This window comes from Rhea americana, unplaced genomic scaffold, assembly GCF_003343005.1.
Source record: "Rhea americana isolate MKP2758 unplaced genomic scaffold, rheAme1 scaffold_43, whole genome shotgun sequence".
Classification (NCBI taxonomy): domain Eukaryota; kingdom Metazoa; phylum Chordata; class Aves; order Rheiformes; family Rheidae; genus Rhea; species Rhea americana.
This window is the reverse complement of record NW_028186568.1, coordinates 6,037,035-6,063,746: the sequence shown is the minus strand read 5'-3', so window position 1 is coordinate 6,063,746 and position 26,712 is coordinate 6,037,035. Positions and strand designations below refer to the sequence as shown.

Here is a 26,712-nt window from a genome sequence, read left to right as displayed (position 1 = left end):
AATGAATGTTCTGGCTGTGCAGGGTGGTTCTCTTCACAGCAGAGTGCACCAGTCAGTATCRGGCACAATAAAAAGAACCTAAAGCATAGTTAGGGATCCTGCTTGACTTAGATCAGGCCTTTTTTTGATGCTTGCTGTGTGCTAGTGTTTCATGTATTAGAATAGCATTTAAATCACATTCATTCCTGAAGTGCACAAGGCTGAAGCAGGGCTTTCCTGACCTYCTGCCAGTTACACTGATTTTACTGGTCCACTTGAGGTTTTTCTGCCTAACGTATTTCTCGTTCCTCTGTATTCCTTTTTCTACTTACAGTTATAGACTAGATTTCCTAGTCTTATTAAAAAATATATACAATATCACAAAGTATTATACATGTATATATCCATCTCACTGGTCGTGTGTACTTACAAGTATGCAAGTATGTGAATTATTCTGAGATAAAATACTTAAATATGTATCCAGTAATTGTTTGACAGACATGATCATAGAACTTTAATCTTTCAAACTTACAAGTTTTTAGCCTGTTTTATATTTCAAAATGCTTAAGTTGAAGGAGTTGACTATTTTTTCCTTTCTGAGATAGTCCCTACAGCTGCTAAGAAGACACAATTCTTATTTTCTTAGAGGAATGCAGTRTTTCTTCAGATCTTCTATAGTGTATAGATGGTGGTAAGCCTCCAAACATTTTGCATCAGACAGCATGAAGATCCAAAGAGTAAACTGTGCTCCAAGAACGCAGCAGTAACTTAAAAAGATTATATTTAATAGAGCTGGCATTTTTCCCTTACAGGCTTCTAAGAGCATGTAAGAATCCCAACTGTCATGCATTTGAGCAACCCCTTCATATGTTGTTTACAGTATACTTTATACAATCAYGTATTTCTAACCAAATACAGTGTAAAAAATAAAAATCCTTAGAAAATAATTATGCCATTTAGTTCCATGAAATTTGCTCTTTTAAAATGAGCATAAAATGATTAAATTATACCCTCTAACAACTCTATTCAAAGCCAAAAAATACCATGGCTTAGAACAGAGAATTAAGTAGAATGGGCTTCAAAGTTTAAATCATTAGCTTATACTTCTCCTTGAACTACAAAAAGCTCGTGGCAAAGACAAGTTCTTCATTTACTTGTGCATAGGAACACTTCTAAAAACCAAAAGGTGAACAAAAATTGCTAAGCTTTGTTTTTCAGAATAATTGTTTTAATATTGGAATGTCCCAGAATGCTGTAGTTGACTGAAGTTATATAGGGCTTGGCCGGTCTGTGTCCAGTGTTGGATCTTGTTGGAGTGATCCTATATAAGCCATGAAGCTGTTGTTTTGATGTCCCCAATCGTAGTAGTCTGGAGAGAAACTTAAAAAGAAAATGGAAGAATTGGTGACTGGCACATTGGTTCTCAAGATACTTGGTTTCTTCTGGAGGTACTYGATTGGTGAATGGGGACAAATGTAATTCCATAGATGCAGTTCTCACACTGAAGTGCAGAAACAWCCCTTTCTCTTCTCTTCTTCCTGCTTTGCCCTCCCCTCCCCCCAAGCCCATCTTTGGGCTGTTGGTTACATTTATGATCTGTCAATTATTTCAGTTAAAGCATTTCCAGCTTACTGTCTGTTTCTTGGTTCTGCTAGTTCATTAAAGAGTCCCTGTTTTCTGCTTCACTAAACCAGAAGGTGGTTGAAAGTCCCAGTGCTGGACTATAATGCTTCTAAGCTACATAAACTTCTGTCACTACAACAGAGTATCAGTGRCAGACCTAAACCAGTGTTCATGTACGAGAGACTCGTACTAGGTCAGCAACTCTGGCAAAGCGCCTCTTCTCGCACAGGCAGAGTGAGACAGCTCCTGTGGCTGGCTTGGTTGCCACTGCAGCTGTGCCCCTGTTGCCTGGGTGGCTGGTTCCTTCACGTCTTTGTGTGGAAGGCTGTCCTTAGCTGTACGCTGGATACTAGCCTGGAGTGCACCACCTCCAGCATCCTCCACAGGACTAGTCACTAGCTGGAAAACTAGTGCACAGGTAGGATGAGATCTGTAAATAGTGAATACCTAACTTTACTCAAGCATGGTTTGGACTCAGAGTAAGTGACTGCATAACCTTAGGTAAATGAGTGATAGGAACTGGATTGATTACACTGATCTACTACAACCATATTGCAGATACAGGAAGAGTGCTTGAATTACAGCTGCTGGGGTCTCCTTTTAGGACAGGACGGGGTTCTTACAGTTCCTTCCCTTTTCTGAATTAYATGCTATCATTCTTGCTGTGAATTGCTGTTCTCTGGAAGTGTGGGCTAATCATTTTTTACAGGTCTGCAGGGAAAACAGGCTTTCTGTGCCATCCCCAAGTTGTGTTGTAGCAGTTAAGAGGGTTTGCTAAGCTTTTGTCAACTGGGAAAGCAAATGTCCCTTTCACTTCAGGTAGACCCCAAGTCATTTAGCCAYGCTACACAGCAACCAAAGTCTGAGCAGCTTCTTCTTACTGCCACTGTCACAAACTGCTGCCTGTGCTTTCGAGCTTTTCTTTCCCYGAAGCTGGTTAGCTGTTTTTCTAGGCCACCTTGCTCTCACACATATACCAGTAAATGGCACTTCGGCTACTATTGAAAGAAATAGAGGGCCAAACTTGCACCCCAAAGGTCTGACCTTACTTTTTCTTTCTCTCTTTTTAAGGGAAGCACACTGTTGTAGTTCTTAAATTACGTAACTGTTTTCATGAGCTCTCTGAGTGGCCCTTGGATCCTTACAGTCACTCACTGCTGCTTTTTCACTTTAGCTCCCCCATTTGCTTGCCTGCCTCTGGSCAACTCACATGAAAATTTGAGCAGAACAAATTGCAGTAGTATTCTGCAGTGTGACATCTCCCTCCTCTAGCCATTCCTGTCATGAGAAGCAAGCTGTTCCCTCTTGTATCTCACCTGCCTTGTGCCCCCTGTGGTGCAATATTCCATGCTAGATCATCATCGCTGTCGTATCTGCGAGGGTTGTCAAAGAAATAAGATCTGGGACTGAAGCCATGGCTTGGGACCATTCCTGCATTGGCCTGAGGGAAGGAAAATGTCAGTCATCAACTGTAACAGATAAACTACTTGGTGCCTCACTTCTAAAATAAGTCACTGCAGACTTGCCTCCTGGCTTCTGACATAAAATAGACCATCTTAAATTTGCTGTATACAATACGAATCCCTTTGCATTCTCTTTCTCCACCAGTATWGTGATAGCCTACTGACCTTAAGAGCTTTTCCCTTCCTTGCAGCTAGCAGGTATGACCCACTTCCTAAATCACTCTCCAGTAAAACTCTAGTTTGCTGAATTCTTGTCTGTCCTGGACATTTGCTGCTTCTAGCCAGTTGTCCTGAACTAAGCAGCAGATGAGCTGTATGTAAAGAGATTTGGTTTTACCTCCCACRTTTTGGAGCACTTCTGGCTGGCATGTTACCTTCCTCATCTTGGGAACAATCATGTAGAAACTTGGCACCCGGTTAAGAAATTATGACTAAAAAGCTGCCAGGACCTTGCTCAGCATTTTCAATGCCTACCCAGTGATTCAAGGGTCAAACCCAAGGAAATATCCCTTGGTAAAACAGAGAAAGGGGTATATGTGTAACTCCTTCATTTACAAAGCAGTTTGCTTTTTATTTCCCTGTGAGTGAGAGTGGAAAACATACAGGATTCAAAGGGTCATTTTGATTCTTGAAACAGTGCATAGAGACTATGCACTAGCACTCAGCTGAGCCTTTTCCACTGATCCACTGTTAGTACCCCCAGGAAAAAGTGTTCCCTRTGCCTGGGAAGCTTGAATGACGTCTTCTCCTGGGCCTTAAGCCCAGGAGAAGCCTTAAGAGTTTAACCTCTTAYTATTTTTTATATGTAAATATCTTTGATACAGATGAACTAAAAACATGTCCCTCTCYGTCTCTTCTCCATTTCCCATGTTTGTCTGTCTGAAGGTCTGGCAAGGCAAAGGACCAAGCTGACCAGTTACCCTGTGTCAGCACCAAAGCACAGAGATAGCAAGTCCCCAGACTATAATCTTATTTGAAGAGTAGAGATTTACATCTAAACAGTGCTAAATGTTACCTCTACTCATACTTTTCATTCCTGAAGTCCTGAGTCAAATATATAAGCAAATCACAACTATTTCTTGGGGCTTTTCCCTTTCTACAAATAAAGAACACTCTAGATTTTTACTAAATTAGAGGGGGGGGGTTGTTTCTTAACTGAAAGAGGGTTTGTTTTAATTCTATCCTCATGCTTTTTGGGCAAATGTTTTCTATCGCTGGACCATTTRGTACTTAACAGCTGTAACAGTTTACTGAACACATTGGACTATAGTGCTGTGGCCCTTCGTCTCCCTCTTGTGGTAAATTTTCATTGAAGTTCAGTTTTGCCTTGCTACAGAATCTTTTGKTTTTTTTGTTTCTTTTCAACATTGTTCTTTTCAGTTTTCTTCTTACGATGATGTTTTCTAGCAAAATTTTTTTCTGCGTAGAAAAATTTCATCGCTGACTGATCTGCTACGACAGATAATGTTCACCCGAAAAGGTACCCGTAAAAGAAGTGGTATCTCTGATTGACTCTTCTGAACTGTATCTTTAAGTTTGAGATTTAATGCTGTCTGAAAATCAAAATACAAAATATAATACTGTCTGTGCTAACTGCAGTGCTTTTTGACTTGTGAGAGAAAACTGCTTGTTTGACTTCATTGGAACTCTCATCTGAGTAGGATTATGTCCTTATGTGGTCGTCTTCTTTTTGGAAAGTAAGATCAGACATAGCCCTTATTTTTCTTCTCTTGTGAATCTCTTTCACACTGTCCTAAATTGACCACTACATCTAGCCTTGCCAAACTGATAAATAAATGAGATCTCTTTGTGCTCACATTTTAGAAGAACAGCGTCACTGGGCTGYCTTTTTTAAAAATATTGATTCTTTTCTTTACAATTGTCCAGGGCTAATGTGTTGGCAGGAGCAGCCCTGAGGTTTTTGGAAGGATGCTGGAGTAAAGGGCAGCTTCCTTAGTGTGAGGTCATGGATCACAGGTGAACAGTAAGAAGGGCTCACTGATGCTGTCAACTTACTGTTACCCTTTCAGGTGCRGAATTTTTATTTCCTTGTTAGGTTTGCCTTCATTATTGTGTCTGAAATTTGCATGTGAGAATAAAGACATGACCTTATCTAACAAGTTATTCTATGAATTGCTTCACTTGCTGCTGAATTTTCCATTTGCATCCYTCTTGGGGAATATTAGCTTTGGTTTGGTTTGTCCTACAGAAACAGACCCACTAGGTAATCCTAGAACAGTGCTGATACTCTGCATGTGCCTGCCAACATATCCCAGGCTAATCTGGAGAGGTTGCCTGCCGCTGTAACAAGATGCTTGTCCATCTATTGATTGTTAGGTATAGTGAGCACATTTAAAGGTATCCTTACAACTTTCACCTTAATTTCTGTTTTACTGAAACAGCAACAAAAATTGCTATCAGTCTTTGACATAGAAATAATTCAATATGTGCACAATGCTGAAAGAATCCAATCTCTACGATCCATATGCCATTAAACAGTTAGCAAGCAATTGTTTTCACTGCTTTCTATCTATGTGATAAAAGATTCTAAGTTTGGATAGCACACTTATTTTCCATGAACTCAAATAAGGACTATATTAACCCAAAAGGAAAATGACCCTCAGTTTAAACCAATTCCTGACTTTTAAGATAAACTACTTGTCTGTCTTCTGGGTAAATATTTCTTGAGTTCCTCCCATGAGGACTTAGTACAAAGAAGCGGGAAGTGTGGTTTGTTTTTATTCTGCGAAAGACACTTTGAAAAAGAGAAGTTAAAATGTATAAAATGTAAAGCAAAAACTCCCTCAGAAGCTGCACTTCCCAGACCTGCCTGGACATTACACTACCAAAATACATAAGAAGTTCCACTCACTAGATCTTTTGCAGGGTTTCGGACACGGAAGAAATACACAACCAAGGAAGTTGGCAACAGCTCCCAGATGAAGAGGATCACTCCAAACACAATGTAACCTGCRTCTCCCAGCTGACATTTCAGATCTGCCTGTTGAAATGCCAAAGAGAAAAATGTTTACAAATGAGAATGGTAGCTTGTTTAAAAGGTGTAGAAGGCAGCAAGTCTTATTATAAAGACCTATATTTAAGCAGCTGAAACGCTTAACAGCATGGCCAGAAACTCCATCTGGTAAGGCTGGATTAACCCAGCTAATGATTAAAGGCCTATGAAAAAGAATCAATATTCCATGTTGCTGGGTCCATGGCTTCCCTTTCCTTCTAACTTCCTTCCTTCCCATTTCTCTTTTTTCCACKTCTTTTTTGATGAAATCTAAGTTCAATAGTTGCTTGCTAGGTTTTCAGACTGGGAAGAAAGTGATAAAATCAAAGTAATGAGAAACTAGTATTCTAGCCCCTTTCCAGGTGGGAATAATATGTGATGGAACAAACAGTGCCTAAGCCTTCAAGGGCACTGCTGGAAATCTGGCTTATAAAAATTAAGGGTTGGATCCCTTCAAGATGGTGCACATTGTTAGCTTGAACAACTGTGCTGTTAGTCTAGYGTTATGTTTGAACTCCTAGCTACCTTCCTCTCTATCATTCACTGTAGTTGCAGAGGGCGTATTCTGTCCTTTTGTGTGTTCTGTACAGGGGAAAGCAGGGYAATGTTTCTGGCAGGTGATCTGAGGAAGTACCACAGTACAAAAATGGGACTATACTATTAAAAATGACTATTCTGGTACCAACATGAGCACCTGCCCCTTCAGTTCTAGGCCCTTTTCATACAGCTCAGATTGATTGCCCCAAATCAAGGCAGCCCTAATGTCATATCAGATTGGATGTTCAAAAATCAGCAGCTGTGTTCTAGGTSCTGAAGCACTCCATTAAGTTCCCTACAGTCATGGCCTCGGTGTGGGAAACTGGACCAAATATTCTGGCCATAAAGACCCAGCATGTGTATTCCAGGTTGGCAGCAGTTAGCCCAAGAGGTGCCTGCACTGCAAGTCCCAAAGAGCGTTGCAGCCACTGCAACACTCCAAGCCTCCAACAGGAGGTAAATTCAGGAGAGGAATCACAGCCTAGTACCCTTCTGCCTCAAATTAGTGCCTTCTAATCACATGGAGYGGCACAGCCTAGCTGCACTCCTCTCAGCTACGCTGCAGCAGGAGAGATCAGCCATCCCTCGACATACTCAAGTAGCTCTTAACGAGGTCCTCCAGGCAGTCTTACCCTACTGCTTACCTACTTATTTGCAATTGTATCTGCTGCTCAGCAGAAAACTGTACTGGTTCCAGCTTTGCTCCATGTGGCACTGTGAGGCACTTGGATGGCTGGGAACATGGCTTGTGCTCTGCAGATGCTTGTTGAGAGGGTGAGGAAACATCAGGTGTCTGGGGCTTTGAGGCCAAACAAAATTTACTCGTGGTCCAGACCCAGACCAGAGCCTGCCATTCTGGCTAGCCTTGAAAGAGTTGGAAAACTGCTGAGACCTCAACATTATTCTCTCAACTCGTAAGGTGATTAAAAAAAAAAAAGAAAAAAAGGTCTAAATCTACATGTTTCAATACAAGAAAGGAGTCAAATGCCCAAACTTCATAAAATTCAACAAAGAATCACCCACTCGTATCCTTAGGCACTTTTATCACTGTTAGTTTTCAATCATCTGACTTGTCATTTGCAATTAAAAGCTGACAAAAATCATAGTCTGAGAYTGTATGACTGATAGAATTAAATAACTCCATTGCACTGGATGGCAATGGAAGGTTTTACAACAGCTTCAGAATTTAACATTTTAGTGGAATCAAGTATTGTTTTTCTTCCCTCTCCAAATACAGTGCATTCTGGCTAATGGACAAAACATTCTTCTTAATAAAAGGATTTATTTTTTTGAACATTATAATCATGGTAAATAAAATACCTCATTAACTAAAAGACTGATTTTTTAAACTGATTAGCTAGTGCTCTATTTTAGCMCTGTTTCCCCTTCCCTGCCTTATGCTGCTATTACCAGAAGCTCATATTTCTGGAACAAAGCCATCTTAGTGCATTCAATAAAAAAAAATCAATAGGATTTTATTATGTAAGTGCCTCTTGTCACAGTATTTTGGAAATTAGCCACCACATATAGAATGAGTTTTTCTTATCAGCACTTATTTTCATACTTGCCTGATCAGATACGTTGTACCAATCATAATCAAAAGAATTGACTTTCTTGGTTTGAGAAAATGATAAGATGAACAAGTTGTAACAGGCTCGTGAGGTATAAAGTAGTATAACAGTCACTCCTATACTTGTCACCTGACAGACAGATGAGCCCTAGAAGAGATTTAACAACATAGGTTATTACTCAAAAGGGAACTTGATAAGAACATTGTTTTGTATGGACTTTGGGGATTGTCATGCTACTCTGCCTAATGTGACTGATYTTTTTTTCTCTTTCTTTTTACAGTATTTGACCACCACTTTCCAGCTGATGGTAGCAGCTCCAGCCCCACCCAAAATGGCCTGTATCTCATTCCTGCTAATGTCATAGGAGTGCTATTTTCAGAGCAATGGAAGTATGTAAGAATTACACATGGTAGCAGATGGAGCAAGAGAATTCAGCCTCCAGYTCTGCATTAGCTGTAGAGCATCCTGTATCAGATGCTGACTAAAACTGGTATGATGCAMTCTTGCATCTTTTACAGCTGCTTGCTGTGCACCTATTTTCCCCTCTAAGTAAAGAGCAGACAGTAATAGTCTGCAGTTAAACATAGTGCGGACAGGAACAGAACATCCTGCCTAACTAATGTCAGCGTGGAGGTGACAAAGTGGGAGCATAGCCTACAAGTGCAGTGACCACGGCTCTGGCGTGGGAAGAGGAAGGAGACTGCAAGAATGTGAAATCAGAACAGTTTCTTAGTCCTAGGGAAGAAAATGGACAGAGCAAGGGAAACAGCCTAGTCCTGTGGCAGGAATGAGAGAGGCACCCAAATGCTGTGCACAGGACTCAGGGTGTAGAGAGACCAGCACAGGGAGCCCACAGGTGTTGCAACAGCAAGAAAGGAAGGATCCAGGAGCCAACGCTACAAGGGTCAGTGTGTGTGATCATGGAGGCAGACACATGCACAAAAACCAGACTGGCTTTAGAAGAAGAAGCTCAAAGGAAATTCTGCGCAGCTAGTCCTGCAGTAGTGCACAGCCAGAGCAGGAAAGACAGGTTAGTGCTTTGTGCCCTTTCAGAGGAACAAAATGCCTTGAGTCGGTTTGCTTCACTAGCCCTCCCCTCTCCCTCTTCCAGCAGAGACACACCATGCAGATGAGCTCCTCTCATCTGTGTGAGAAAGAGGAGCATCAAGGGCAGTTGTTCCTCCCCTCACAGGACCCTTTAGGACACCTTTACAGCAGTGCAGGAAGCACGAAGGTCTAACATCCCATTCCCTCCATTCTGCTTCCTGATTTGCAGGCTGTAGAGGTCCAAAGAGCCGTGGCAGGTAGATCACACATGTACCAGAGTGATTACTGAAGTATGGGGAGTTATCAAATCACCATGCCTGAAGCCCTGGCTTTCAGGAGAGTACTGAGCCACCTTTGCTGCTCATCCCTGCTTGTGGCTGTTGTCCTGTGGCTCTGCTAGCCAACCTCCTCGGGCTGGGTGTTCCCTGATCTCATTAAAGAGGAGTTCAGGGACTGGTCAAAAAAGCTAGCAGAAAATTARTTTGCCTTCTTTCCCACCAAAATAATAAAACACATGAATTCAGAGAACAGTCAGGCTCAGGAATATTACGAAATCCACAGTGCAGTCAATCTCTCTGTTTGACTCTCTGCTTAAAACAGTACTGCAACTGCCCCATCAAAGGGGCTATAACCTGCAGTGAGGTCAGGAGTGAGCCAGGAGCCTGCTGTTATATGTGAACTGTAAATATAGTTTCTGTATTTATTCTGTACTGTATTTCTGTAAATACAGAAACACAGTATGCAGCGGTGAGAGCAGTGGCAAGACCAGCAAGCAGGAAATGCCACAAAGAGGAAATGTTTGCTAGGCACTTCTCTATTCTCCTTCTGTATTAGCATGTCAGCAATGCTGTCATGGAAACCAAGGGTGAAAGAGCGGCGAGAAGCTGCTGACTGGCACATACTGTATCCCCCTGTTCAGTGGCATTTACGGACTGGAGATAGCAGAACTACAGAGCAGAAAGGGGCTGGTAATTCCCTGTATGTCTTTCCCCATCTAGCTGTCATTCTTGGGAGGAAGCTTGTGGTACAGGGACTTTAACATTTAAGTATGCCACAGGCTTAACAAACTTTAATAAAAAGATACTTATCCTATTTTCACCGTCAGTCAAATGTACGTCGTGGGTTGTTGAAGGGAGAGTGCCAGGGTAAYGTAAAGGCAGAGGAATCCTTTCGCAGTCACAGGAGAGGGGAGCCCTGCGCTGGTAGCACAGCCAGCATGGAGCCAGCCCCAGGCAGCAGCTAAGCGAGGGCTGTGCACCTCCTCTGTGCTGCCTTAACCTTGGTGTGCAGGGCCAGGTCTGTCCCCTAGGCCAGAGCATGGAGGGGAACGCAGTACGTCTGCATGAGTTTTCACCTTCTGACAAATCCCTATCTCCATACACTCAGCGTGTATGGATATTATATCCAGCTCTACTAGAGAATGGATTTTTCTTTTTACCTAGTGTTTCAGCACAACAGTAGCAGATTAAACCAGGATGTTTTTTTCATTGCTGGCTCCAGCCTTCAGTGTCCATAAATATGTGCAGTCAAATCGTACTGGAAGTCCCCAGAGGAACTTCAATTTCAGGTCAGCAGAAAGAAGTAAAGCTCTCATTAATTCTCATTTTCCACAGTCAAACTTTCAAGCAAGTGTTCTGACTTTTCCTTTCTGTAATGTTAGAGTTTGTTCGTTTTCTGTGAAATAGCTTGAAATAGGGAAGATCAGATTTCCAACAGGAGAAGGAAACRGAACCAAGTAATCTACCAAAGCCTCCCTTAGGTTAACACTGATTAGTTACAGAGATTTATGTTTGTGAGATTTGCAGCAATAGAAAAACTTTTCTAACTAGTAAAAATAATCCATTGCTCATGCCCTTTGGTCAGCAAATGACAGATTTGAAAGAAACAAAACAAACAAACAAAGCTGTGTTTTTAAATCTTCCGTTCAGCCGCAAACTTTCAGTTGTGCTCTATGGCCAGATTTGATTAAACAGGAAAAATATTCCTTTCACCTGATTAAGCAAATGGAGAGAAGAATTCTACTGTAAGATTTTCTAAATAGTAGCTGAAAAGTATTTTTTTTGGAAAGGGTTGCTATGGTAATCAGTATTAGTTAAACTCTATTTATTTTAAGAATTAACCATTTACTGCCAATTGTGTGATGCCACCAGTAAACCCAGCCATTTGACMACAGAAGATGTCCGAAGCTGTTAACCTAAAAATATTTATTTAAAAAACATTTTGTAATAAAAGAGACTTTCCCCTACTTCTACCCCCTGGTCTGAATTTATAATGCTTTATAAGTCTTTTAAAATGCACTCTCGCTATCTATAGGACAGTATACAGATTAATAAAGGGAGTTCATATTCCTCTTTCTGGCTCTTCCTCAGCACACTGCTACCTTAAATATTTAAAATAATCAGTCAATAATTAGACAAGGTGAAGGATCCTAAAGTATAGACCATCTTTATATAGTAGTACTGAAATGAAGAGGTCTTCAAATGGGAGTCTGGAGAAAGCCGTATCCAACTGGAAAACAGCTGTGAGAAAGTCCAGCTACCACGTTCTGTAAATTGTCTCACACTTTGTTTTGAGATTTCTGGTACTAGCCAAAAGCACCTGTGCTACAACCTACTATTTAGTATTTCTGTGGGCAGGATGGACAGCCAGGTGCAAGCTGTGAAGTTTAAGGCCTCCAGCTCTCAGGGGATCTAAAGAATTGTAGGCCTTTGCCTTGCACTGCCACTGTCTCCAAGAAGGTACTGTAAAAGAAAACTGAAAATGTACCTTACCTTGGACTCCAAGTAAATGTTGGCTAAAGACATCTTGGAAATCTTATACAGGCAGATGGAGAGTGAGACAGCGCACAGCACAAACAACGTGTCATTAATTGCCACTCGGACAGACACAATGACTTTTCTCTCTGAATTCTCTGTTCTCACCAATACCGCACATGTTAAATTCACCAAGAGGAAGAGGAGACTTATGAAAAGAGAAGCCAGGTAGAGAGGCAACCTGGGAGGGTGAGGAGAAAACAGAGTTTTAGCAACATTGTTCAGCAAGTGTCAGTCATGAGATTGGTGCTGTGCTCTGAGCAATGGAGGCACATGTCCTGGGGCTGCAAGAGCTCGCAGAGAAACCAGCTGCCCAAGCCTAAATCAAAGTGCTCCAGCTTGCTGGAGAGATGAACATTGCTCATTTCAAACCTGCTTTTAAAGTTCTACAATATGCCAGAACAAACTAATAGCAAGCAACAAAACATGAAAGTGTCTGTAGCAGAAATACAATGGCACAGTTCTTATAAATGATTTTAAAAAATGCATGTGCTTTCTTAGAGTATGCACTTCATACAGCACAGACCTATTCTTATGTGACTACTCACTTGCATAAGAAACCTTGTAAAAGACTGAGCTGCTCAGAAAGGACTGGTTTTTATCTTGGTTTTTGTACATGATTATTCCCATGAACAGCATCACTGACTGCCAATGTCTGCAGTCAGATTGCATAATAAATTAACAAAGTGTCTAACAAAAATCTCTCAGGTACTATCTCCTCAGCTCCTTTCTCTGTCCCTTTTCCTAAATATTGTGATCATGAGCAACTTTTTGAGAGGAGAATCAAGAATTCTCCTTTCAAATATGAAATAATCACACTGATTCTGATTTTGCATTTGTCATCCATGCTAGGCAAAGGGTTCATTTGCACAACCACGGGAGCAGAGCTGGAACAGAAATATGAGAGAGAGAGAGAAGCTCAGAAGCTGGGCCATTTTCTCCCATCTCTTTTATCAATCTCCCCAGCACTGATACCTGCAACACAAGTATGCCATATACTGAAGGAAGGCTGCTTTTAATTTCTCTTTACTCCTACGCACAGCTGTAGAGCTTTTCGTTTAAAAAAATGAAGTGTTTTTCCATTTCTAGGGTTGCTTATTTCATTATCACTGCTGACCAAGGCAATTTCAGATAAGGTTCATGAACTGCAGTCACTGAACAAGAGCTTTTGGTCCACAGCCGTTCGTGTTTGCTGGGAATTTTGAATTTGGCTGATAGGAAATGCGCAGACTGTCTCCGAGGAATTGAAATCTGATTGTTTAAAAATACTTTCACCCAGTGGTGATCTTTTATCTCCACATGCTCATATCGTTTGATGGTATCAACCCAGCTACAAACCTGAAGACTAGCTGGCTTTCTTTTTGAGGACAGGAAAGGAAAGGGCCTTCAGATGTGTAACTGGGAGAACTGAAGGCCTGAAAGTCTCTGTTTATGTTTATGAATCAATGCCCTTGTTCTCAGTTATATCTGGCAGTGACCAGGGCTGCTGTCATTTCTTTGTCAGCCATGGAAATTCCCTCTTCTGGGGGGTGGGGGGAAGATTGTGCTCATTCTTCACTTTCTGGAGGAGGGCTCTGGTTTTAGGATAAGTGGCTATAGATCACTCTTATAAACCTCACAGTCTAATGCTGGAATCACTGCAGTTCTGAACTCCYCTCTCACATGGCTTCCTCTGGAGAACTCAGTTCCCAGCTGCAGCGGTAGTATCTTTACAGCTTGTATTTATTAATACTTCAAAAGACTTTAAGTGATGGTCATGTGTCCTCCTTTCCCTGCTCCCCCAAAGCCCATTTAATGGACTCATCTCTGCTCCTTAGCCGCAATGCAGGTAAAATATTCTCATGGGCGCCAGGTTGAGGAGGAAAGGTAGGCTCTTACATCCTGCCAGCTTGCGGGAAGAACATGTTCTCTGGCTGCTCAACTTAGGCAGGGGGACCTTCTGCTTCACTGCAGCCTGCATGTCCTTAACGGTAGCTTGCCACTAGCGAGGCTTAGAGGCTTCCAGGCCAGGCTCCTCCTTGCCTCGGTTTAGCCAAAAAAAAAAAAAAAAAAAAGCATTGTAAGGCTGTCATACCCACACACTCCTGTGTGTGCCAGGGTGAGCTGTCATGGCCAGTCAGTTGTGCAGTTCTTCACATAATGATCTTCCACCCCCCTTATTAACATGATGCGGCTGGGGAAACGGCTGCCTGTTTTGACAACGGCGGCATTGTTGCTGAGCCTCTGAATAAGCACCCATGGCGATGAAGGCTACATCTCCCAGGGCAGTTTTAGGATCTCTGCAGCTGCAGAAGTGCAGAAAGCATTACTGCCTCACTTAAAAGGAAAATGTGTCACTAAATCTCAGTTACCAGGGCACCTACAAGGAATGAATAAACATTTTTTCAGAAAACAGAAAGGAAGGGCAGGGAGATGCTCCCACATTACACCAGTGACTATTTGTCCAGCCTATTGTGCATAATCCTCAATTTGGGGCTAGTCCCTGAAAAGGAGCTCTGTATAATAAAAAGGAGCTCTGGGGAAGGCATGTGCTAGGGTGTTCTGCTCTTGCTGTGCTAGGCTAGATGCACCCTCTAAGTTTCCCTTGAACCTAAAATCAAACTTCAGATGAATGCAGTGAATTTTGGCTGGCTTAATGGGAAAAGCTGTGTGAAACTACTGCATTTTGTACATGGTTTCCTCAGAAACCATACAGGGTCTAAGGCTTGTGTGTAACCAGGCATACACGCACAGTAACAGTAAGCCTATCCAAACCCAATTTGTTTAAGAAATCCCCAGGCCCAAGGAGATGTGCAGCAGGGCTGTTTAAATATGAAGATGGTTTGGAACAGGCCTGGCCATGAGCTCTTTTGCTATAGTGAACAACAACATGAAGGTTGTGCTGAGTAAAGTTCACTTTAGATTCTGGATCTCTGATAGCATTTTATCATTTTTTCCTTATCATCTGGAAAGATTCTGATTTCTGAGACCTGTGTCAATACATAGATGCAGTCCTACTTCACTGCTGCCTGGTTCCTGTAGTYGTTACCTATTGCAGGAATGACAACACCAGGCAACAAGGCCTGACATTTATTAAAGAAAATGAAAAAAAAAATCAAAAAGCAAACATTCAGCAATGAAGAAAAATCAAATTCAGTAAGTGCAGTAAGTCCAGCCCCCATCTGTAGGCTGAAATAATTCATCTCTCACTGGCCTATTATAGTAAATACACACTGCTGTATAAACTATCTGAGTGTATATGTATTTACACCACTTCAGTTACCCTGTATGAGAAAGGAAACCAGGTCAGCTTTATATGGCCCTTACAGGCAAGCTAACCACACCATCTAACAGCTGCAGACATTAAAAAAATGCTAATCAGGTCTTTCACCAGTAGAGCTGAACAAGAGGAAGAAGACTAGGCCAGACCCAAGAGTGCTCTGATAGAAACGCAGGAGACAAGAGGCAGGGTAGACATGAAGGTGTTGTGGAGTGGGTAGTCTGTACAGGAGTAACTCAGGTCACACTACATAGGTATTTAGGAATGGAAAYGCTCCAAGAGCTATGTGCAGGGTGCTGACATACTCATTTCATACCCATTGACTGAAAGTCACAAGCTCCCTTTGCTTTAGGAAAGATACTTTCAAGCATTTTTCAAGAACAAAGCCTTGCCACAAATACCAGTAGCAGGCGAGGTTCAAAGCTTCTGCCTCACCTTTAAAGCCCGTCAGGAACATGCTCACAGACCTGCCTCGCACCACCCTATCCTACAGCCCAGGCTTTCTGCAAAGCCTCTTTGTTCCTCCTGGCTACGGGTGCTGTCAGAGGCAGGCATACTCTGCTGCTCACTCTAGGGGCTGGCTGGGGACCTGTCTGGTGCGTGTCCTGGTTTTTGGCCAGCCCACACTCCAGGGTTTCCTTCCCACAGAAACTAAAGCAGAATGCCTATTTGTGTACCATGGTGCTGACCAGAGAGCATCTGACTCTTGCCCCTTGTGGTTTGGGATGTGGCCAAGGTGTGCGCACAGACCCACTAACTTGGAAACACTCCTGGGTCCACCAAACATGCAGTCTTTCTGTTCTCGCCCTTACATTTGCTGCATCAGTTGTTCTTCAGCAAGGAGCCCCTCATCCCTCACTCAGCCGGCAAGCCCTGCCTGGCCCATACTTTACTGGTCACCAGCTCCAGCACAGCCTGTCCCAGTCCTGCTCTCATTGTACAGGTTTCTGAAACACTTGCTTCAGACCTCTGCCTCTCCAGCTGTATCAAAGCCAAACCTGATAACAAGTTTTCCAGGGCAAATTTGACCTGTTGATACAGTACCATATTCTGCTGAACAGTCAGCAAGTAATGGGTCAGGTTATAGTTGCAAATTACTCTGCTTTCCTATCCCAACTTTAGATTGTAAATTCTTTAGAGAAGAGACAGTCTCTCTCTTATCCTAACTAAACAACTTTGCCCTTGACTGAGGCTTCTAGGTATTGCAACAACAAACACTTATTAATGAGCTCTTCTTCAGCTTCATGGACATCTACCACCTTTGGGGCACCTTTTAAGTATTCTTGACAATTCCTCCAGCTCAAACAAGATCTCAAACAAATCCCTTACACAAATGCAAAGTTGCCRTAACCTCAACTCTCTGGAGTTATGGGAAGTTATCTGTTAGCTCCCAGACACATCACCAAGTTGAATCCATTTTCTCTACCTCCTTCCCTTCACAACTCTTCTCCCACCTTCTCAAAGCTTTTCAGTTTCTCTTTTATTACCTCTGGCCTCAATTCTGAATTAAGACATATCCAGTCTCATTCATTCCTGTCACAATGAATACATCACTCTGCTACCTTTACCAAAGCACTGGATCTGAATTCATCAAAGTACATAGCTTCTTTAAGAAACTGTAAACAGATCACCAAGGTCAGTGTTTCCTGCCTGCAACTGAAACACTTGCCTTTGAAATACCTGAATGTCTAAACATGGTGCTTGTGTTAGGATATGACACAGACTTCTAAATGCTACAGCAGAGAAGTTGGTGTCAGAACCATCATTCATCATTATAAAACTTTTGTATATAAATATGAGTAATTATGACCATTGCATATTATCAAAGATGTAGTGTTTCTCCAAGTGCATTGCTACTTTTCTTTATCACAGTTCTTACCTGTATTTGAGTAGTTCTGGGGAATATTTTGACTTAGCCTTGAAAATCACCTGCAAAAAAGAAAAATATTGCAACAGACATAGTATACATGCAAGTAAGGAAAGACACTGTGATCCACAGGAATCCTGTCTCACATCACATCACAAATGTAACGACACTTTTCATTACACAATAAATTTGCATTTACGGTTTACCCATGGCAGGCAACCTATAAAGAAACTATTTATACTACTCAGCAGCAGATTAAGATATACCTGTATACAAATTGTCTGCATCATTATTTTTGCTTATTTTGGCTTGGAATAAGGTCCTTTATACCAACATTCATAAGAGGACCAATGCCAGTACAATCAAAAAGGTAAATAATTATGCCTGTATGTGACCTATCAGTACATGTCTCTCATGCAGATCAGCTCATACTGGCATATTGGGTCAGATGCTCTACTCATATAAAGAGCCCTTAGTAACCTGCCCATAGTACACTGGCCTTAAATTGGATATATGTGTTTAAACATGTTATATTACCAGAAGGATATTGGTGAGAACCAGACTCTTTGTTTTACTCTGAGGTGTGTTTGGCTTCCACTGACTATACATTCACTAAGAGAACAGTACATATTTTTACAGTGAGATAGCTCAGGCACAATAGTTATCTTGCTGTAGCAGAAAAGACAAAATATTGACACTGTTGTTGCTGCACAGTAGCTATGTAATATCAGTCCCAGGTGTTTAACCACCATCAGAAATTATAGAAAATATATTAACAAATTTTTGCATCTTAAAAAAAAAAAAAAAAAAAAAAAAGCTTAAAGGGAAGCATCATTGCTTTTTCACAAGCTAACACAGCTCCAAGCAAACCCAACTTATAAAGGTCATTTTAAAAAATTCAGCAGCCTATATTGAAACACATCAATAACTAGTATTACAAAAAAATCATGCCACATGATTTATTGTGAGCTATTTCCTAATCATTTTCTTCTCAACTTATCCTGCCTTACCCATTTCATTTGGTTTTGCATACACTTTAATGTATATTGCATAACATTTGTTAGGATTACCATACTTTCCCAAGGAAACAGGACCTACATGATCATTACGAATGTGTAGGCATGCATCTGCCTGTGAACTTGTCTACCTGTACCCTACTATATTTTAAATGGTCTGGTCAGAGAACTGAAGACAGAATTCTTGACGTGTCAAAGATATGACCTTTCTATCACCCTCTTCAAAACAGTTAGTCGATAGAAGTGAAGGACCCTGTAAATGCATCTCATATATGCCCTCTGTATGCAGAATATTGCATAATGATCCTACACATCACCCAAAATGAGAAACTCTGCATAGGAAAGTACCGTAAGCAATGCCCCAGTTACAGAAACAGCTTCAATCACAGCTCAAAGTCAAGCATGAGACATAGATCTGGAGAAATCAGGCTTCACTTGTTCCAGCGCTCCCGGAACAACTTGTCATTTAACTCCTATTCACCATAAATAGCTGCCTTAACATGGAAATTATTTCTGTGGCACATCAGTCTGCTTAGCACTAGATGAAGCAGTAGAGAGAATGGAGCTTTTTAGCAGGCCCTGAAAAAATAAAAAAATTGAGAAATTAAAAAAAAAAATCCCTAAAAATATTCTGCAACCATTGATACTGTTTTTAAACAGCTAACACTTCTGGCACTATCCCTAGAGAAGACTTTTGTGATTCATTATCTAAATATCATCATGAATTCTCACGGGAATTCAGGAACAAATTTTGTGTGACTTACTTGCTACTGGAAGGAAAGTTTAAGAAACTGGTGAATGTTTCATGTTTCCGTGGTGCAGCTGGGCGCTGGCATTTTTTAGAGGTGGGATAGGGCTCCAACTATTTCCTGTACCCTTTTTGTATGAGAYATTTTGCCTACCCTGTTTATTCTGGATGACATTGTGGTCAACTRGGGAGTAAGCAAATTCCTGACCTCATTTAAACTGAACAAGTAAAACTTGTCTCTTGGGCCATTCCACGATCCCCACCTGCTCTAAGTAGCACTTACTCACACATATTGTACCGTTAATTTTGGTAACTTTCAAAAGCAGGGCTGAACGGAAGTGTTCAGAGCTAATGTATGGAACCACACACGACAAGCAATCTGCAGTGGGCCATGAGTTACTCCGGGTCCACAAAACCTAGGAGATTCACAAGTTCTGGAATGCCATCTCCTGTGGTCCCCCAACAAGGACCCACTCACCGCTCTAATGTCACTCCTGTCACAAGACACAGTGCAAGTCTGCCCTACTCAGCAAAAGCTCCATTGCTAACTTACCTAAAACCAGACGTGACATGTGCATGTTGCGTATAATTTGCAGGACAACACCTCTAGAGGGGAGATTGCCTAAATGGCTGCTTTATCGTACCCCTACATTTGGTGGAACTGTCCCAGCAGGCAACACGCTTCTGAATTTTATCAGAGTAAATGACCATTAAGAAAGAAAATGGACACAACACACAGTAAAGGCTGCAGTGTAAGGCATAGGCACTCTTACAAATTCATCACCAGATAGAAAAACAGGTGGCCAGGTTCTGCTACCTTTGCTTACACTGATAATGCCTTATTCCATGAGCACCCTTGCTGGAAGCAGTGTGACTGTCACAAAAAAAGGGCTGTTCAGTGGGACTAAGGAGGTCAAAAGCTGATCTCAATACACTTTACATGTGTAGGTGCAGCTTTTTGCTTTAAACAGTCATTTAACTCAAAGCACCCTGCAAGAAAAGGCTGGTTGCTCAATGTCCCCTCCCCACAAGTGTTGAGAAAGCTTCCAGTCAATATCTGAGTCATCTAAGCAAGTCTTCCAGCAAACCAGAACAAACCAGGCTACTCCTAAGAATAGACTAAAGAGCAAGCAGAAGGCAGACTTTTTAAAAAAGATCTTTCAGAGAGCCCCAAGATGAATACCAACAAGGAAAATATCAGCTAGTGAAATTCCTTGCTAATTTTCTGATGTCTAAAAGATTACTTTTTCTTCTTAAAAACATCCCTCATTTTGCTTGTTCTTTAAAGTAGAAATACACTGTTCTGATTCCTTGTTTTTGCTGAAGAACTGGAAACCTCAAACGAGATTCTCACACTCCCTCCTCCACTCCCCTGAGGTATACGTCCGGCATACAGAACTCCAGCAGTACAAAAGGGCTCCAAAAAGCCCTTGAGCCAAGGAAAATTCCTCTCTTGCAGGACTGATGCAAACAGCTGCAAGCTAACCTTGCAGGATGTCCTACCAGGGCCTCAGCAGAAGAGCAGTGGGGTTGGCAGGAGGGCCCGTGTTCAGTGCAGCTGGAAGTTAAGGGGGCTCCTGCTATGGCTATGCAAGTTACATTAGGAGCCACTCAGGTCCTTTAAGTAGGTGTCCATGTGTCAAAACCAAGTCACATATGCTCAGAGCAAAAGAAAAAAAAATCCTCACTGGAGCAATTTTCAATCCATGCTTTGATTTAGCTCAACTGATATGAATGCTGGCATAGACCTCCAATGTACCCCTAAGTCTAGCTAATCAATTCACTTTTACAGGAACCACAGCTCTCCATAAAGCCTCAGGTATGCGTTAAGTGCTTGCAAACGTTCTCAAGCTGGCTTTCTGTGCAGGAATGAAGTTTACCTTTATTTACTAGTTCTCATTTCAGAAAATTGTAGAGTTCAGWGTGTAATTTTCCCTCTCAGATTTTTTCACCACTGCCCCTCCCCCTTCCGCTCTCACATTCCATGCAAATTTTTTTTGCACCCTGAAAATCTGCCCAATGCAGGCCCAGACCCACCTCCATCAGCTTGTACACCTTTCCTCCACTGTGTATTTCCCAGTCCAAGGCCCACTTTCCCCTCCTCTCCGTTTCCCATATTCATTCTTTCATGTTAAATATTCTTACATTTGGATCAGATTCCCCCAGATATGCACAGTCTTCTTTCTACTCTATAAACTCCACATGACTTGCAAAGTTGTCTACTGACATGGACAACATGACTCACTACCATATGCAGCCTTGTGTAACTTCATAAATCTAGTACAGGTAGGAGAGGGACCATCATGGGTGTGGTAGTCACTGTAAACTTGCATGTTTAGCTCTCCCATCAGATCATTTGCTAACTCAAATCACCTTATTCCTTCTGCCAGATGCTGTCAAACAGCATCTCTCTGTGCAGTTCTGACTTCTCTCCTATAGACCCAACACATTTGTTGATGCTTTACCACCTGTATTTTGAGTTTTGTGTAGCCTATGTACATCTACAGCATGCTTTAAATTAATATAAAGCACTGTAAAAATGGTGTATTGTTTTTCATTAAATATAAATACTAAATAAAAAGCTCTTTYTGTTCTCTCACTGGTGGTATTACTTCTAAAATTCTATCCAGAGTCATTAGAAGATAAGTTCTCTTAACTTTCTTCATAGAGATAACATGTACCTCAGTTACAATTCCACTGAGATATGTAGCCTCTATGAAAGTGTTGCACTGGTAATACCTCACCCTTCAAAGYACTTCTAGCATGGCCAGCTCCTCTCCAAAGGACTCCAAACTGTCTTACCCTGCACAATTTCTCTTCATTTGAAAGTCTCTGATTTTTATCAGCCCTACCTGGGAGGCAGAGTAAACTTCCCAGTCTGGATGCCAGAGAAAGGGAAGATGGTTAGGGAAGAGGAAGGAGAGGTAAATCCACCCACCAGACCCTCTCCACCTGTACAGCCTCTCAGTTCTTTAGCATAGTACCATCTTCCCCAGGTGCTTGAGAATGCAATGGTTAAACCTACAGCCCACAAAATAGCTCGCTGTGCCTGGTCACAGATGGGGGATGGGATTTCCAGCATCCCCTGCCACTCACAGTCTGTGGTCTTGACCCTGTTTTTTGAGTCTGTAACCCTTCATCCTAGCCTTCCTCCTCCTTCATTTGTATCCTGTTCCCCAGGGAAATGTAAAGTCTAAGAGAAACAGAACAAGTCGAAGCAAGCCCTTCTCTGCCTCCCCCCACCCTACCACCATTAAAGGCAATTTTTTATTTTCTTTTTTTTTTCCCCAGATCCTCTTTAAACTTATACCCATGGCACTGACTGTAAAGTTTGAGGACTCATCTCAGTCTCCCCTTGCCATTGGCAGGGAAGAATGGAAGATCTGGCGAGGAAGGACACCAACAAAAGAGCGTTTGAGTGCTGGGATCCTTGCTGTCTGGATTTGGTTAAAGTGGAAAATGTTATTTGCCAATTTACAGTCTTTATTTTATCAAACAGCCAAAATAAACCCGTGGGAGGTGCAGGTGTGAGGCAAACAGATCTATGGGCTTTTCAGTCTCTGTAAGTAGAAATGTACGTTTTTGTTCACCATCTAATAGACCAGGAAGTTTTCCTGGCTTTGTACTATGTGGTTATTTGCAAGTGTTGGGCTATTGTTTTATAAAACTGCCACAGGATCTTATTTTTATTTAAGACTTATTTTAATGATTTCTAAGTAAACAGAGGCTTATCCTGAGAGGTAGGTCAATATTTCTTTCCTTTTTAAGAAATGAGAATGAATACAGACAAAGGATTAATAAATTGTCTTTGGCTGTCTTACTAGAGACCACATACATTTTCTTCAGTACATGATTTCTGAGAGGAGGCAACATTATATAGGCCTTACCTTCAGCACCCCTTTTATTCTGCCAGAAATAGGGTATCAAAACAGTAGGAAAGGACTCTGAATTTGGCACTCAACTTAAAGACCCCTAAGGAACTGTACTGAGTCAAAACTATTTTGACTGTAACTTCTCTCCTCTCTACTGGTCCCCTGGTTTAGCATCCTGCCCCAATGCATTAGAATTCCTTCTGTCTTTCTGTTGAAGTTGATGTGCAAATCTGGGAATAACCCCTGCCCTGCTGATACTATCATGGCTTATTTGTCCTTCTACACAAAAGATACAGTCCAAACTTGTGACCCCATTGCTTAGGATTACCTATTATAAAGAGAACAGTTGTGGATAACTTCCTGTCAGATTCAAAGCTGCTTATTATTAAAAAAAAAAAAAAAAAAAAGGCACTTAAGCACTTGTCAGATGAGTTTTTTTCTTCGGCTAGGAGGATCTACAATTTTTTGGAACTAATATTTCATCTTGTATCCATGTCTAAAAGTGTTCTTAGCAGTGCCCCATGCAGAAATGCTGTGTGCCATACAGCAGATAAAAAACACTCCCAAGTTCCTGACTCATGAGGTCTCTTCTAGTCCTCTGTCCCTAGGCCATACCTAGATTACTTCTTTTCCTCTAGCTTAGCACCAGTTAACTAGCATGGTTTCCATGCAATGAGACATAGCTGTAGTCCCTTGACTTCTTTCTGGAGAAAAAAGAAAAAAGGATAAAAGTTGCTTCTAAACAGGACTGTGAAGTTATAAGCCATTATTGAAAACAAAATTCTTTCTCCCCACCCCTTTCACACTAGTTCTTTCTTGTCTGCTGTGGAAAGCTGGATGCACATTAAAAATACAGTCTCAAGAAGATGCTGAATTTCAAGCCAAACCACCTTTTAATGGTTAGAAGTAAAGAATTAATAACAGTGAATTAAAAGAGTGCGCATTGATTCCATGTCTTCCATTACATTCTTACATCGGCTGTGCTTGTATTTCTTACGGCTTTGTTTTGGCTGGGTCGATATTTGAGATGAGATTTCACAGGAGCAACCAGCTCCAAAGCAAACAGTAATACTAATAATATGCTTGTCTACAGTGGCTCACAATCTTTAAAGACTGTGAGACATATCACAAAGTCTTAAAGTCCTTTTAAATACTGTTTCGAAAGCTTCAAAACAGCTATGTAAAACAGGTAACCATTACACTCTTTTACAGAAGGGCTCAGAGGAAGATTGTGAGGGCTCATAGTGACAAAGCAGAAACTGCGTTAAAGGCAGAACCAATAGCCTTAGCATTTTTCATGTTTCCAACCACTGACTCGTATTTCCTTAATGATATCAGACAGCAATGCCAAAAATAGGCTAAAAGGATGTATGAGAGCATTCTGTATGCTCTCTTCTTGGATTTTTCCTCAGACAAAAGGAATTGGTTACTATTAACACTAAGCCCCTGATTGCTGGCACTCCAATGCACAGAGTGCAGACTGCACTGCATTCTCTGTGCTCACTTCATTCTCAGCTTCTCTCGCCTAAGAACCAAGACTCTGCCTTCACACTTCAATGGGAGCTCTACATGTGTGTCTGAGGAAAGAATCTGTCCCAGGGTTATGATTTAGTCTCAACTGTTGCAATAGTGGTGGACTCTGCCTGATGATGGACACTTGCCCCTTGGGAACTGCACCATCATTAAATGTTCTCGCAACAGCCACAGGATAAAGCATAGGTCACTACACGCCTGAGTTGGATTTGAGTAGCATATAAATGAAAGGTTCCTGTAACCCTGTAATATATCTCAAATCCAGGGGAGAGGAATAGAGTGTGTTAGTAGGTGTTTCAGAAACTGAATCCAGAAAAGTAAATAAACATGCAAAAACGTGTAGGTGGTTCTGAGCATTTAATATCCTCTACTAAAGCCCTCTTCTAGCTTTCATGCCTACCACCTCTGCTTTTACATCTCTGGGTTGGCAGCTCTCACAAGCAGCCTGATCTCTCCAGCCAGGCTGTTCGGAGTTTACAGGCCTGTGGTAGCTGTAACCACTACAGAGACACTCAGATTCAGGCTCTGAGCTGGTCCCTAGCAGGGCTCATGGCAAAGTCCAAAGTGTCCTGAGCACTGCTGCAGGTGCTGGAGAGCTGGCTGGTGCTCCTATGGACAGCTACACCTGTGCTGGGAAAGCAGCCTTTGCCATAGGTCATCGGAGGGCAGGCTTGGCTTCCTCCTCAAGGTACCAGAGTGAGATTCAAGAGTTACTGAATCAAATCCCTGCCCTCCTGGAAGCTTCCTGCAAGTTCTCAGGCAAGTCAGGCAGCCTCTCTTTGCCATCCCAGCCTGTAGCCCAGTGCTGAGACACTCACTCCCACTGTAAGTGCTTCCAGGCAAGTCTAACTGCAGCAACACGGAGCACTGTGCAGCCTAATCCTTCTGGCTWCTCAGCTGTCCACAGCATAGATACCCTCTCAAGGCCTCTTTGTAAAGCACAGATACTACTCTCTTCCCCCTCTATACAGCTAATTTACCTTWACATCACAGTGCCCTTGATGCAGAAGGTATATCTCTGTACAGCACCTAGCACTTAAGGGGCCTAGACACAAAGAGCATTCAGCGCTATTTGTAATACAGATTATGATAGAAATTTGGGGCTGAAGTAGGACTCKGTCAACAATTTGACTATTGATACACAGAAATCTACTCACTCAGAAACATGTTAGTCAACCGATATAAAATCTGGAGGGGTGGGGGTAGCTGTCAGCAAAATTAGAAATTACAATTCTGACTGCACACAGGGGTCAGGCTTGCTAAGCCAGGAAGCTTATGGGGTCTACTAACAACAACAATAACAATAAAGAATAAAAAGGCACTTTGGAGGTCTAAACTTTGAGCTCTCCTATAAATTTTTTTCCCAACCTTTAAATTAAATAACAWCATTTTAATAGACAGTAGATATATTCTTTTGCTAATCCTGAAACAATCACTTCAGGCTYCAGGTTTCACTGTAACACTGATCGGTTGCATATAGATCAAAAGTTAAATTACCAGCCAAATACCTGATACGTGCTTCTTGCCCTGCCCAAATACATTAGGAAATTACATCTTTCYCATGAACCTTAAAAAAATAATGCTTTAACATTATGTTAGATTTAATCAACCAAATGTCTGTTGCTTACCTGTGTGAAGTACAGATTCATCAGAGTCAGGGTAAAAAACTGGAGGCAGACTGGGAAGCAATAGAGAAGCCAGAAGATGAAGGGGCTGAGAGAATTTGCTGTGACAAAGTCTTTGAAGTAAAATGAAAAGAGYACAGTCCTAAGAGAGGCCCAAAACAAGCACAGGAACAGAAAGACAGTTTGGTAACTGAACCTCTTGTGCCTGTAGTGAAGGACCAGCCAGAGCTGGACATAGATGAACACAAAAAGGAGTGAATAAAAAACCGTATATACAATGGTCAGGCCCAGCTTCACATACGGAGGGACAGCTGGCGTCAGGGTCGGCGGAAGGGTGTCATTTTTCAGTGGGTCCCACTCAGGGGCCTCCATTTGATATCAGGAATCGTCAGAATTATTTATTAAGTTTGGCTGTTGCTGTTGCCTCCTCCTCCTTCTCCTTTCATCTTCCTACAGCATAGGAATCAAGAAAATGAAAGAAAACAAGCTGCACTTCCTCTTTGGCAGCTCACTGTGGGCTGGTAGCACATGATCACAATTCAGAATGATTCATTAGGACTGCCTTTGTCAGCAATTGGCAGGGAACAGCTCAGAAAGCTGCCCTTTGCTGATGCTTGTGTACGAATCTCTACCATCCTTAAGAAACAAAGAAATCCACCAGCCCCTGAACAATTTACTGTTGAATTTTCTCCTAAGGAAAATTATCTGGATTTTAAATTAGTTTAGTAACATTGTATATTCTGTAA

At 41.8% G+C, this 26,712-nt stretch overlaps 1 protein-coding gene across 1 annotated transcript; it reads right to left on the bottom strand.

Moving 5' to 3' along the window:
• Positions 1 to 742: 742 nt before the first annotated feature.
• GPR137B (G protein-coupled receptor 137B) lies at positions 743 to 26,461 on the bottom strand. Its single transcript, XM_085315555.1, has 7 exons — positions 25,970 to 26,461; positions 17,185 to 17,234; positions 12,005 to 12,227; positions 8,180 to 8,333; positions 5,938 to 6,062; positions 2,919 to 3,043; positions 743 to 1,359 (listed from the first exon to the last, which is right to left on the bottom strand). The coding sequence occupies exons 1-7, from the start codon at positions 26,336 to 26,338 to the stop codon at positions 1,248 to 1,250; spliced, it is 1,158 nt and encodes a 385-aa protein (XP_085171681.1). The 5' UTR covers positions 26,339 to 26,461; the 3' UTR covers positions 743 to 1,247.
• Positions 26,462 to 26,712: the final 251 nt, after the last annotated feature.